We start from the raw sequence: 15082 nt of genomic DNA, 5'->3' as shown, positions 1-15082 counted from the left end.
ATTTCGGCGCCCTCCTGCTTAATGGAGCAACGCGGAACATCATAAATGATCGCTCCGAAGGCTTGCCCGAGTTCCGCCATCGTTGTTCGTTAACAGAACCCCTTGCTGCATCAGAGTACATGTGATAGATTCCGCATTTCGCCAGGAACACTTGATACATTTCATATCCATAAAAAGAATTCAAAGCCAGATTGCTTACTCTCCCATCAGTTCAAATCTAGCCAGCTGAGAAATATGCCCAACTTTGACAAATTCGATGGAAAGGTGCTCTCCCCCTCCACATTCGCTCATGTCGTTCTACGGACAGGAGATTTAAACCGAATGAGGGACTTCTACACGACATTCCTAGGTGGTCGAGTTGCCCATGCCAACGACATCCTCTGTTTCATCACCTACGACGAAGAGCACCACCGAGTGGCTCTGATCGAGGTTCCTGGCACAGCACCAAAAGTCAACACGAGTTGTGGTCTTGAACATGTCGCTTATACCTATCCCACCCTGGATGATCTACTACTAGCATATCGTCAACGACTGAAACTAGGGATTCGTCCTTTCTGGTGCGTCAACCACGGGCCCACGACGAGCATTTACTACAAGGACCCCGATGGCAATATGCTTGAGACCCAGGTGGACAACTTCGATACCGTCGAGGCTACTGATGAGTTCATGAAGGGCTTCCTTTTTAAAGAAAACCGTTGGTCTCTGAATTCCTTGCACCATTCGTGCAGCTAACAATTTTTCTCTAAAGCCGTCGGAACCGATTTTGATCCTGAGGATCTGATAACAAGAATCAACAATGGTGAGAGCGATAGGGACTTGAAGAGACGGATCGAAATTGGACCGAGAGTTTTGACTGCGGATACAATGGCTTGAATCTAATGGAGCACATCCCCCATCCCCGTCACCCCAAACCCATTTCTCGTGTCTGACGCTCAGAAGTAACGAATCAGAGAGGAGGCCACAAAGATTGCTTGTCTTTCGGACTTCGGTTACTTCTCAACTCCGCGGCATTATCGAGATTGCCGAACTCCGCAATATTTCTCCCGCCATAGCAATGGCATTCGCCCTTGGTCCAAGTCGAAGGCAATCCATTCCAATAGGCGACAATGAATCGCTTCTTCTTTGTAGATCTTTCTCTATTTCACTTTGACCCTGGGCCGTCTCTACTTGGCAGTGCGCATGCAGTTTGTAGACTAGCCATCCTCGGTTCCACCTGGAGTCTGGGGTAATGGGTTGAGAACCTGGGGATTGATTACATTTTTGCCCATGAGGGTCGTTCTGTAGAAACTTCTTTTTCTTTTACCTACAAGCTTCTCATCCCGCGTCTGTGTCACAATGGCAAATCCGAGAGCCGTACCCAACAGCCCACGGGCTTGCAGTTACTGTCGCATTCGAAAGGTCAAATGCGATGGCTCCGTCAGGTGTAGCAACTGCGTTACGCATGAAAAGGAATGCTATTATCCGCCATCTCAGAGAGGAAAGCACAATAAGACAAGGTTAAGGAGTAATCTGGAGGATCGTCTATCGAGGATGGAAGCTCTCATCAACACGACAGCCCTCGAGCGGTCCTCCAAGACTTCAGTCCAGGTCACTGACACAAATCAGTCTCCAGGCACAAGCAAAATCCACCAACAGACTCCCAATCTAACATCAATGTCCCCACCTCGATTTACACCGCAAAATTTGATGACTTTCGATCCATCGACTGTAGAAGAGAGTGTTACAGTGGATGCTCAACCTGCGCCCGTACTAGAAACGTCCTGGGAGATGGAACCTGTTGCACCAATCTTGACTCCTACAACGTGGACTGCCGCCCCAGGTACAATTTCTTCGGCTTTCTCTGTCGATGAACACAACTTGGGAGAAACAGAACATAGCGACGATGCGCATCAGGAGGACTGCAGTTTTCCGTCTCAAACTCGGATATGGGAGCATCACGGTGAGTTTAAACTTCGTCACTCTCTCTGTCGTCATGGACAAGATGCCCTGGATGTCATTGATACCAGCTTAAAGCAACGATGGTTTGCGAATGAACGTAATGAACTAACGTAATATCTCATTCCAGGCCCCGGGTCCTGGCTCTCATTATGCTCTGAACCTGGCGTCGCCTGGGTCAGAGAACGGACAGGGGGCGCGGATTTCGGTTCCACGGCAGCGAAACTGACTCCTGCGTGGAACAGAAGATGGAAATTCGGCGGACTGGCCAATCGCTCTCGCAGCGAGGAGCCTACGGCTGAAATCGCCTGGAAGTACACAGCAGCGTACTTTGACCACTGCTTCGAAGCTGTCTTTGGAGTGGTCTATCGACCCGAGTTCGAAGCTCGACTCCACGCCCACTTCCAAAACAGCGCGCCCTCGTCCACAGACGACGTGGCATGGTACGCGCTACGCAACACCGTCTATGCGGCAGGCTGTCGACAGATTCTGTTGAAAGATGACATTACATCGTACGCAGATGCACAGGCAGAAGCTTCTCGATATTTCGAAAATGCGCTCTCGGTACATACTGACTTGATTTACGGTCCTTCTGGCCTTGAGGCCATCCGGGCACTAGTAGCTATGACTTTCTACGCCGAGTCAGCCGCCAACGAAGGCTTCGAGTATATGATGTGCGCTAATGCCGTGCGACTGGCTCAAGCAAAAGGATTACATCGCCAGCCATCACGGTCATTAAACCTCCCCGAAAACGAAGTCTTGCACCTGAACTGGCTCTTCTGGGCAATCTTCTGTCTCGAAAAGCAAATCGCCTTCCGATCTGGCCGACCATCCGCAATTGACGACGATAACGTGAGTTGTGAACTTCCCAATCATGCTCCGCCAGGAAGCACAATCGACGTACCGTTCTTCAGACACGCAGTCGGTATGGGCAAGGTGGCGACGCAACTAGCTCATCGTCTCTGCTCAGTTACAGCACTGCGACAAAGCCCACTGGCCTTCATTGAAGCTGCCAACGACATCGGCCAACAAATTGAAGTGTGGCGGCAAAGTTTGGGTCAAGATTTTCAAACTCCAGGAAAAGCCATCAACGTCAAGTCACTACGGCCCAATATGAAAGCGCTGCATGTCATATACCTGCAATTCATGTACTACTCTGCCATTCAATCAGCCTATGCGATCTTTTCATTCCCTTGGGTGGCATCAATCCTCGGCATTGAGAAAAGTCAAACCTTCCAGGAAGAAGCCGCCATCAAATCCCTGAAGGTTGCCGATGCCGCACGAAACAACATTTTAATCGCAAAGGCCATGGATTTAGACGCCGCTCTTCCTCAATGGGCATCATTCTACTTTCCTATGGCCGGCCTGACGAATTTGTTCGTGTTTCTCCTAAGTCGTCCAACATTGCCATCTGCTCAAGCAGATGTCGTGCTATTGGACGTGGCAGCAGGACAATTCAGTCATATGGCGTACCTGACGTCTTCTGAGAAGGGCTCTGGATTCACGAGAGAAATCTGCCAATTGGCACGCAACGCGGTGGAAAGGTCACGACGTAAGCTTCGAGATGGAGTTCTGTCTCCTCAGTTGACAAATACGGGGGATTGGAGACCGGAGGAGACTATGTTGCCCAGGGTAAGATACTGAACCATTGATTTATTGTTGCTTGAAAGGAGATTAATGCTGACTTTATCCCTCTAGCCTGAGCCTTTTGATGCCGACCACTTTGACTTGGAAGGCTGGAATGTCTATTCGACGGTGTTGATTGATGGAATGTTAACCGACGAAGATTTATGGCAATTTCCTGCCGAGTGATTCAGGTTGGCTTTTCGAGGGATATGGATATCCAACTCAGTGAACCGAAAAAAAAAACACTCACTATAGTCACGCGGTTCCTAGTGAAGAACCTCAACGTCATTCTCCGAGAAGATGACATGGAAATCGTAGAGTTTTTATCTTACGACCACTTCTAGCTCACCACGCGATTTTTCGCGAAAACACAAGGATGTGCATATTACAAAGTAAAGCATCTTTTTTGCAGTGATCTGATATTGTACAACGGTTGAGCCAAAGGTAGATCCTCGGTTGTACACTACGTAGCAGTGCCGAGACTGGTAGAGGAAGCTGTCCAACAAGCCAAAAGGATCAACAGAGATAGGAATCATTAGAATGTCACTTATGCACGTTGCCCACTTTGAACGTCCACCGTGCTTCAAGACTGGCTTTTCCTTCGGATAATACTGTCTGTCTGACCTTACTCCTCGCTAGGTTTCCATTTCAGGCAGAGAGTCGCCGAAGAGCATCTGGACTTCCACCCTTTCAACAGCATGGTAACTCGGGGGTGAGATTCACCAGATCTACCACCACCATCGACCTTAACTCCCACGTCTCATCAGAATCATATTTAGAAGCTATGATCTATGGAAACCCTTCTCGACAGAAGTATTCTTTGTCGTATTCTTCGTCGTACTCCTACTCCGCAAATTTCCATAGCGGACTTCGGTAAAGTGAGGTTCGCCGTTCTAACAACCATTGTTTCCGGGAAAGAGCGCCGGAGATGGGACACCAGATCTTAGAGCACCTAAGTCTGGAACTGAGATGATGATGATCATGATGATGGTGGGTTGAACAATAAGTGCATCTCTTCTGTCAAGACTTGACCAGACAAAACAAAATGCAGGGCGCCCTCAGTCGCAGCTCAGCGTAAGAAAGACAGAAAGAACTATCACACGACCTCGAGATAGACCATAGCATCTAAGTCGTTTTTGCCTGCAATGCTGCCGATTTCCTTTCTGGCCTTCTTGAGCCTCGCTTTTGCTGTTTATTACTGGTTGACCAAGCCAACGAGACCTAAAGGCGTACAGGAGTTACCTGGTCCTCGAGGTAAGTCATGATAGCCTCTTCAGGGGTCATTTCTCTACCCCTTACCACGTTGAACACCATACTGAGGTCCAATAGGGCTACCCATTCTCGGAAATCTCTTCGACTTCCCAAGAACCTTCGCGTGGATCAAGTTCAAGGAATGGAGCCACCAATATGGCCCAATATTCCAGGTCAACCTCCTGGGCAACACCGTCATCGTTGTATCCGAGCAACACATCGCCGACGAATTACTCACCACAAGAGGGGCAAACTACTCTGACCGCGGTGCCCTGCACATGCTTGCACTGAATACCGGTGGTGGTGATTTAGTGGGAGCTCCTCAAAATGATTATTGGCGAAGAGGACGGAAATTCGCTACTGCTATGACTGTTGCATCTATGGCAACGCAGTGGGAACCATTCTTGACACATGAAGTGAAGAAGATGGTAATGAACCTAGTCAAAGATACTTCGAAATATGAGTTTTGGTTTGAAAGGGTGTCTACTGTCGTGGCTATCAGGCAAGGGTTTGGAAAGACTTTGGTGAACGATGATGATGTCGAGCACCATACGGAGATGATCATGGCTCATAATCGGATGATTGGTAAGTCGCATTGTCAGGATTGTCGTTCACAACCATCCTGACTCAGTATACAGAAAAAGTCGGCGCTCCTGGAGCATACATGGTCGACGTCATTCCGCAATTGATGTATCTCCCCGAGTCCATCGCTCCATTCAAGCAAGAAGCAAAACAGACCTACGCCAGAGACTCAGCCTATTTCTATGGCCTCGTCCAAGAAGCAATCGAAAAACACAAGAATGGAATATCCGAACAACCGAAATCCTTCTCTCGATGCTGGGTGGAAAAAGAAGACCGATGGGGATTATCTTTCCATGAAGCTGCGTATGTCATGGGTACATTATTTGGAGGCGGGTCAGGCACGACATCTGGAAGCATGAGATCATTTTGCCTCGCTATGTGTCACCATCCTGAATGGATGCCAAAGTTGAACGATGAACTCGATGCTGTCGTTGGTTCTGACAGACTTCCCACGTTCCAAGATTATCCCAATTTGCACCTGGTTCGAGCCCTGGTCAAAGAGACTCTACGATGGAGACCGGTCGTACCAGCTAGTGCGTTAAACTGATACATCGTTCTATCTTTCAGAGCTAGATGCTAATTTGGTATACAGATGTCCCTCACCGCGTCGCGAAAGACGACGTCTATCAAGGCTATCACATCCCCAAAGGCGCCCTAATCTGGGCCAACCAATGGGCAATCCACCGAGATCCAAATTTATATCCCGACGGGGACTCATTCAATCCGGATCGATGGCTGAATCCGAAATTCCCTACCTTCAAGGAACCATTAGCACAATATCCCAATATAAAACGCTTTTCGGCATTTGGATTTGGTCGTCGGATTTGTCCCGGATTTGAGATGGCTGAGCGGTCCATGTTTATCCAAATCGCCATGTTGGGTTGGGCATGTCAGATTGCTAAGAAGGTCGTTAATGGAGTGGAGGTGCCGGTGGCTTATTATGATTACACTACAGGAGGTCAGAGTTTTCCCAAGCCGTTTGTGTTTGAGGTCAAGTCAAGGGATGCGAGGAGGATGGAGATGTTGAATGAAAGTTGGGAGCAGGGATTGAAGGAATTTAAAGATTGATTGTGGACATGAGTACGACACTAAGCATATGGAAATCATAAGATAGACAAGAAAGAAATGCTACGTGCCATGTTGGCATTAGAAAAGTGATCCAAGGGGATCAACATGTAAATGGGTACATGCAACCTTCAATCACCCATAGTGTAGTATCGTTGAACCATCAAATCTTGAGATCCTGCTGAGCCTAGTTCACTTGATGTCCCCTTTCGACTTTTGTTCCTCGAAGAAACAATCTTCTTTCTCCAACTCAACGCTGCCCGGATGCCTGTTTTCCTACCCGTATGACCCCCAACCTTGATTCCCCAATTCCCCGCACCAGAGCGGGACGGAGCCAATTGGGGGAGACTATTTCCCCCGGCCCACGGGATTTCCATTTCGGGAATACTAGATTTCATGCCGCGACCCCTAAAGGCCCACTGAATTAAGTGTCATCCTTCACCGTTGCGGTGGTGGGAACCGCATTGCCGACGGTACGAATCCTTTGTCATTCGGTTCATCAGCCGAAGTGACGAGTTTCTTTCGTTGGATTTGTCCAAAGATGGCAATACAACAACGATCAAAAAGACCTCGTCGCAAGCGTCTGATTTCCATTCTCAGGGTAGTAGGTAGCTAGCTAGCACACTCAGCAAGATGGCAACAAGCATTGGATTCATTGGTGAGTGTCGATATCTTTGGCTTCTGTGAAACAAGCTCATAGAATGTGTCTCAGGATTGGGAAATATGGGCTATCGTATGGCCGGGAACGTACGTACGAAAATGGACCCCACGTCGACGTTACACGTCCTCGATATCGATAAATCGGTATGCGATAGATTCATCAACGAGTTTGGTTCTTTCGGACCCATTAAGATTGGAAAGTCCGCAAAAGATATTGCACAAAGCTCGTCGACGATAATCTCAATGCTGCCGATGGACAAGCACGTTAGCTCAGTTTACCTGGACCCGGTGAATGGCATCATCGCGGCAGAACCCAACCCTAATCGATTGGCACTCGAATGCAGTACCATCAGCGTCTCTACAGCACAAGCTGTAGGAAAAGAGATCATGGACGCTGGTGTTGCGCACTACGTCGACACACCCGTTTCTGGAGGGATAATGGGCGCTGGGGCTGGCACATTATCTTTTTTCTGCGGCTATGCTGGTCCAGCAGATAGGGACGACATGACGAAACGTATCAAATCCATCTTGGATTATATGGGAGCCTCTGAGAGGATCAACTTCTGTGGAAAGTTGGGCAACGGTCTGGTCAGCAAGATCGTCAATAATTATATTGGTCTGAGTAATCTTGTCATCGCCAGCGAAGGACTTTCATTTGGGCTTCGTCATGGCGTGGATATTCACACTTTGCAGCAATGTATCAAAGGATCTTCAGGAGATTCATGGATCTTGAACAATACGTCGCCTGCTCCTGGAGCCATACCAAAATCTCCTGCGAGCAATGGATTCCGGCCGGGGTTTACCAATGCCCTATGTATAAAGGATCTCACCCTTGGTGTCGAGGCTGCGAAGGAAGTGGGCATACCAACGAAAATGGGCGAGTTGGCCATTGCGAGGTACAAGCAGAGCCAGGATGATCCACGGACTTCTGTAAGTCATAAGAGACATCTCCTACGGCTTGATTATAGGTCGATCACCATGCTAACTATTTTCTCAAGGGTCTCGACTGCAGTTCCGTCTGGCTTCATATCAACGATCAAGTCGATGCCTTTGCCAACTCTCAGCCAAACGGACATTGAGTGCCGGAGGACTTGCCGTTCTTGAAGAATTGTCAAATTACTCTTAAGTTCAATGGGCATGGAGATTAGAAGCTTGATCCTCGAATTTAGCAATACTCAACAATTTTCATGCTCAAGTAGGTACCTATCTAGCTACTTGCGATTGTAGCATTTGCATAGACAATGGGCAGGCCAGGCCCTGAATGTCATAGCAAGGCGTACAACAAGTTCAATACATGAATGAATCCATGATCCAGATGCCATTATCTATATTGTAGATGCTCTGAAGGTTGTTTCTATCTCCTCTTCACAGATCTCACTGCAGATATTTGAGTCGCATTTCCTATGAGGTCAAAGCGCATTTTTCATGTCTCGTCGTTCGATCATCTCACAATAGTCGTATCCAAATTGGCGAGATCCCTTGATCCAGTCACGCCTTTGTATCGGCATAGACATCATCTTTCACCTGATCATACCACTCAATCCCGCCGAACGAAACCGCTTCATGTACCATGATACTCGACTTATCTGCACCATGCCAATGAATCCCACCAGCAGGACACCAAATCACATCGCCAGCAGATATGCGCCTTGGCTTCTCTCCTTGATCACAAACCCAACCAGCCCCCGCCAGAACTCTCAGATACTGGCCCCTTTCGTGCTTGTGCCAGTTTGTGCATGATCCAGGCAGGAAAGTTACATTGGCCGCCGTGCAGTCGACACCAGCTTGCATGAGAATAGGGTCTAGCCACACTTCTCCTGTGAAACTGCCGAGAACTTTTGGTCCGTTGATTGTGTCTTTCCCTGCCCTACCGTGAGGGACTAACGTAGACAAGGGAGGTTTTTCGCTCGTGTCTCGTTTCTTGCGAGCGGAGATGGCAGGGTCGAGGTATCCGGATGCCATTTTTGGGAAAATTCCGGTTGTAGACTTGTAATTGGATGCACTGCGCGAATTGGGAATGGATGGCAGCAGAGGAACTGTGTCACAAGACTCACTACTTACTACCGCATTCCATGCTTTAAGTATTATGGCATGCTCTAAATGTAAATTAATTCTCCGCGGGTCGGCTTGAAGGCTACTGGTCATATTTGCCTTCCTTGCCGATGCCCGATCCTCGGCTCTGCAGAGAGATTCAAGGGGATGAGGGGTCTTGGTAGCTCTTGTCGTCATCTTGCAGCAGTAGCCTCAGATGGTACGAACGGCAATTGATTGTCGAAATCACTAAGCACAACGGCTGGCACTCTTCCATCCCCCCGACGAAATTCAGGGATCCATTCGAATCAAAATTAGAGTTTCCTCTACCGAGACCCGTCGGTAGCAACCGTGCTTTGAGAGCCGCAATCGTCGGTAAATATATACCGAACGGGCCGCCAATCAGAACGTGGATGTTCTAAAGTCATACAATGTAGAAGTATCAAACTACTGTGAGATGCTGATCAGCGCTCTATGTACCATCCCAGATCGTTCTTCGGATCTAATTCATAATCCGTAAATCCGTTGCCCATGAAATTCCACCTATTCTTATTTCGGTACTCAATGTCAAAGTCCTCGGGCCTGAGCTCGCTGATCAATTGACGATATAGCAATGCACTCCCTCTAATCAAATTGGTCAGCACTCTGTCATGGTAGGCGAAGTAGTGAACACTTACCCAAAGGCAGCAATATTTCTTCCGTGGACGGAATTTCTCTTGAACCAGCTAGAACAACTGTCGGACCAAATCAGGGTATCGTGGACACGATCTTCGTATTCAACCAATTCCTTGATGACATCAGTCTTCGGTGTAACGGACTTGATATCTTCCTGCGCGATCTTCTTGATCCATTTCAACATATAGTCTCCCGACCAGTTGATGGCTTCCACTAGTGATCCATGGGCCACGACAGCGTTTGGACCGAGAAAGATGAAGTAGTTGGGCATATCCTTTGACGCGATCGATAGATATGCAGTTGGGTCAACTTCGTAGTCCTCCTGGATATCAGTGCCGTTGCGGCCTACCATATGCCAGGAAGGTTTCAAGGAAACATCGAAGCCTGTAGCACATGCCAAAACGTCTACCTTCCAGGTTCGACCATCTGCTGTTGAGACCGAGTCCTCAGTCACCTTGGTCACTCCTTCTGTGACGAGTTCGACGTTGGATTTTTGTAAGGCTTCGAGATATCCTGTCGCGGGAGTTATACGTCGGCAAGCGAGACCCCACTTTGGGATCAGCTTCTCGCATAGCACAGGGTCGTGGTTGAGCTTCTCCGCCATTTGCTTTTGTGCGATTTCGGTGATGGCTTTGTTCTCTGCTGATCCCTTGATGAACTGGATTTTGACTCTTAGTGGGTCTCTGAAAATCATTGAGGATGTTGATACTTACACGTCGAAATCCAACATTGATATGATGGATGATGGTACTTCGGTACTTCCGGTGGAATGCTGGATCATCCTTAAATCGTTGCTTCTCTTCCTCAGTGTACGCTGGGTTCTCGGTGGGATCGTCTTTGCCTAACAACATAGCTGGTGCAAATGGGGTGTAGACATAGTTGGGTGATTTCTGGAAGCACACCAACTTGGTGCCTGGTGCTTCTGCGAGTTTAGGAACAATTTGCACTCCTGAGGAGCCGTTACCGATCACGGCAATGGTCTTGTTAGAGTAGTCATAGCTCTCATCCCATGATGCAGAATGTGTCTTCAAGCCTTTGAAGTTTTCAAATCCTTCGATTTTGGGCCATTTCCACTTGCTATCATTGATAGGTAAGTATACTGCTTCACTGCACCTGCCAAATGCTTGACTTACTTGAGAACGCCTTGGCCATTTATGAGAATATCTGCGTATTCTGTGAACGTTGTCCCATTGTGCTCAACAGTAACCAGCCACTGTCCTCGGTCTTCCTGCCAAATCGTTTCGACCACCCTGTGATTGAGCCTCACATCGCGGTCAAGGTTCCATTTCTTCGTCCTCTCCTTGAGATAGTCATGAATCTGAGGACCTGTTGCGTAGAAGTGACTCCAATCTGTTTTTGGATCGAATGGGAAAGCCTACTGGATTAGCTACCGCATTCACGGTCGATAGTTAGTGGAGCAACTCACATATATGTGCGCCGGAACGTCGCATTGTACTCCGGGGTATCGATTAACGAGCCAGGTGCCTCCAATATCGCTCCTCACTTCGTATATCTTATGCGTGACAAAGTCCTGGAATTCAGGCTGTTGATGCTGTAATTTGTGTGCCAGGATAAGCGCACTAAAACCAGCACCAATTGTCACGATGTTGAGTTTCCGTCGTGGTGTGAAGGCATTGAGATCGTCTACTCTCGGAAGATCTTGGGGGCGGGGTTCGATAAATTCTCCCATGATGTCCACAACTCTAAATGAAACGTCTGGTGAGGAATGAAGGTGGGACCTTGAATGTCTTGCAGTAAACAATCTGTATCTCTCACGTTGATGCAATTATTCATTGAAGTCAGTCAAGCCTGTCTTTCTTCGTCAGGCCTAATTGTCTTCTCTTATATTATGATATGATTTCCAAACAAATCTGTCTCCCGATCAGTACCCAGAACCCCTTGAAGGTGTTGCCAGTATGGAGGTGGCGATGTGCCGAAGGTGAAGAGTGACCAAAGGCTGACGGCCCGGTACAACGAATGGTCTTCAAGGCACCGCCGAGCCTCCCGTCCTGCCGGGGAACCGAGGCGCGGATTCTCATCTCATGTTGGCACACCTCGTGTCCTGTAATGTACCGACCACCTTGCAAGGTACTATCTAGGCACATCAGGTAAGGCAGGTAACTTTGGTATCTGATTTGGTCCTTCTCTACGCCCGAAAGTGACGCTCCAATTCTCCGCACTTTGACCAACGGCCCTGGGGAAACCATCAGTAGCAGCACTTATCCACGGAGGATATCAAAGCGATAGATCCTAGATCTCCACATCAGATGATGAAGTGTTGATTGGGATGCGATGTCATGAGATCAAACGATTAGCTTGGGACAAGTTTGACTAGCCGAATCATGCCCGTGACATTGGTTTGAGGCGGCATTGGCAGAGGGAGGGCCTTCGGCACGGCGGTACTGTAGCAACCAAAGTCTGCTCGGCACAAGATCGTTGATACTGCTAAGTAATTGAGGAGTCAATTACGCTCTCAAACAACAAGGAAAAGCATCCAAGGCTAATGACAGCGATAGATCAAGGATCGAGAAGGTAACTTAGCTGCTGCAATAGTGGAAAAGGTTGTCACTAGAAATCAGGATTCTTATTCCACATCTTTCCACAATCATTTCCAGGATGGTCACGACTCAATGCGATGGGGACAATGAAAGTGGTGCTCCAGTATTGTTGAGGATCATCTAAGGGACTGACATGGCTGAGGGGCTGGCCATTCTCTCTGTGATGAAGTCTCTGTCCTATGCTAAGCTAGGTATCTCTAAGAGAGAGAGAGAGAGGATGAAAATGACTGAGGAGTAGGCAGGCCAGTCCAGCTGGCCCCTGCCTACTCCGGCTCTTGCTCCTTCCTCAGCAACTGCCTCCTTTCCGGCAGGAACGGCCTGACACCCTCCACATGATCCAAGGAATGGTTCTGATCATCCCCTTTGAGAGAGCACAGATCTTCGACATGGTGGTTCTCCCAGCTCAATTAGCAAATACTCAGAGATTATACCTCATACAAGCTCTTGGAAGCAACAACATTTCTGAAGAAAAACATGAATTGATATTGCCATGCTCTAAGTCCTCCGGTCGGAGCCGCGAACATATCGACTGCGGTCAAAGGCTGCTCGAAAAGCAACGAGAGAACGACACACTCAAGATCATTGGATCTGCTAGACTCCAATGAAAAGGCTACTTTGAGTTAGAAATGTAATTTTTGCCATGAGGAATGACCGACCTAACAAATGCTCTCGCTTCGATATGGGAGCTCCTGGTTGGAACATCACAGCATTATCCGGGGCGAGACTACGGAACTCGGTGTTTGGTCAGCCAGCAAGTCTACTGCTATCGCGCTGAACAGCACGTTCGGTGACAGCGAATTTAAACAGGAGCCACATGAGCCGATCGGAGAATGAGCCGATGTGTAGTTGATGAAAATGATACTCTCAAACAAACATACCCTAGAGACCCCGGGTTTTGGCGCGCGCTTCCCCAGACCCCGAACTCCGCAGGTGGCGGTTATCATGTCATAAAATTGCTGCTCAGGCAAAGCCGTAATAATCTTGTCATTCAGCGTATTATCTCAATCCAGTCATCATGTCTGCGATAGTCACTGCTTACGTGAGAGACGCACTCACTAAAGCGAATGGTTTTACCATTGCTTTGGTGTGTACAGCACTTCCCTTGGTATGCTTGGTCGTGTCATTCATCTACCGCCTATACTTCCACCCACTTGCGAGGTATCCAGGCCCTTTTCTGGCCAAACTTACAGAGCTCTATGCTCTATCTCTCTCATTCAACAGGTCACGGTCCTTCAAGCACTATGAACTCATCAAGAAGTACGGGAGCCCGTTGAGGATCAGGCCCAACGAGTTACTTTTTGCCGACATGAAAGCCTGGTCAGACATCTATGGCCAACATTCAAACCCTTGTGCTAAGGAGCCAATTTTCAACAATCCATTCACTGTCGCGGGAGCAACGAATCTTTTGAATGCCACTAATAAAACAAAACATGCCCGTCTACGGCGACTTGTTTCCCATAGCTTTTCTCTGCAAGGAATACTGGACTCGGAGGAACTTTTGTCGTCAAGGTGGAATCATTCGTGCAACAAGCATTCGGCAAGGCTGAGAATAACAAACCTGTGGAGATCTACCAGAAGATCCACGAACACTACTTTGACATAATCAGCCAGTTGAGTTGTGGCAAGACCTTTGACTCTCTGACAACCAAGACCGCCACTTCGTACCATGATGTGGACCATTTCATTGATGTAGTCCCCATCACCTCCCTATTCCCCTTTATGAGGAAACTGCCATTGAACTTTATCCGAGAAGGATACCAGGGAGTCGCGCGGCTCGAGAGCTTTAGCCGCGAGTCGTTGACAGAGTTTATTGGAGACTTTGGGAAGCAAGACCCGGATGATGCGCAGGGACGATTCCTGAGGAACCTGACTACCGCGACGGATGCAGAAACTGGAAGTAAGCTCGCGTTGGACGAGCTTGTGGAGAATGTTATTATTTTCCTTGTCGCAGGGAGCGGGACTATTGCAGTAACTACCACATACTTCACCTGGGAGCTTGGAAGACGCCCCGAGGTTCACAAGAAGGTAGCCGAGGAAATCAGAGTCGCGTTCCCAGATCCTCAGATCTTCCCAACGTTTGAGGAAGCTTCGAAACTAGTAAGTCCACTAAATTGCCGCAATGGAAGAGAAGGATCATCACCCATTAACACCATCACTTTAGCCGTACTTAAGTGCGGTCATTGAAGAGACCTTGCGACTATGGGCCCCCCTTAATGTTGAGATGCCCAGACTCTCACCCGGACGACTGTTGGGAGGCCACTACATTCCAAAGGACACCATCGTATCGATCAGCTCATACTCGACTGCCCGTGATCCTGAGGTATTTGCCGACCCTGAGGCCTTTATTCCAGAGCGATGGTTACAAGCAACACCAGAAATGAGGGCAATGTCGAGACCGTTCAGTGCAGGTCCACGAAATTGCGTCGGGAAGCACCTTGCTGAGGTTAATTTGGCTCTGACATTGACTCGCGTTTTTCAACTCTATGACTTGACTGTCGATCCTCTCATCACAGAAGAGATGATGAGGCCGTTGGACCGTTGTGCATTGGAGCCACGTGGAGGGAAGCACTTTGTTCGAGCTAGACGAGTGCATTCTTGATGAAGCCAGAGTGTGCACGATGAGATTATCTTGACCTTGAACGATATGTGCGATGATAGCTTGTGCAAAGAACACCTTCACGACATTGCATGATACTACT

At 48.3% G+C, this 15082-nt stretch overlaps 3 protein-coding genes across 3 annotated transcripts; 2 read left to right on the top strand and 1 right to left on the bottom strand.

Annotated features, from left to right (window-relative positions):
* Positions 1 to 1155: 1155 nt before the first annotated feature.
* PV10_01714 (uncharacterized protein) lies at positions 1156 to 3974 on the top strand. Its single transcript, XM_016365946.1, has 3 exons — positions 1156 to 1939; positions 2066 to 3567; positions 3634 to 3974. The coding sequence occupies exons 1-3, from the start codon at positions 1336 to 1338 to the stop codon at positions 3745 to 3747; spliced, it is 2220 nt and encodes a 739-aa protein (XP_016229595.1). The 5' UTR covers positions 1156 to 1335; the 3' UTR covers positions 3748 to 3974.
* Positions 3975 to 7182: 3208 nt separating this feature from the next.
* PV10_01713 (uncharacterized protein) lies at positions 7183 to 8198 on the top strand (the record flags this gene model as incomplete). The annotated part of the gene is made up of 2 exons (XM_016365945.1): positions 7183 to 8049; positions 8118 to 8198. The coding sequence occupies 2 exons, from the start codon at positions 7183 to 7185 to the stop codon at positions 8196 to 8198; spliced, it is 948 nt and encodes a 315-aa protein (XP_016229594.1).
* Positions 8199 to 8477: 279 nt separating this feature from the next.
* On the bottom strand, positions 8478 to 9081 carry PV10_01712 (uncharacterized protein; the record flags this gene model as incomplete). The annotated part of the gene is made up of 1 exon (XM_016365944.1): positions 8478 to 9081. One exon carries the CDS (start codon positions 9079 to 9081, stop codon positions 8608 to 8610), a length of 474 nt encoding a protein of 157 aa, XP_016229593.1. The 3' UTR covers positions 8478 to 8607.
* Positions 9082 to 15082: the final 6001 nt, after the last annotated feature.

The sequence above is a fragment of the Exophiala mesophila genome, assembly GCF_000836275.1.
Source record: "Exophiala mesophila strain CBS 40295 unplaced genomic scaffold supercont1.1, whole genome shotgun sequence".
Taxonomy (NCBI): domain Eukaryota; kingdom Fungi; phylum Ascomycota; class Eurotiomycetes; order Chaetothyriales; family Herpotrichiellaceae; genus Exophiala; species Exophiala mesophila.
Note: the sequence above shows the minus strand (reverse complement) of the source record. Positions and strands in the feature narration are given on the sequence as shown.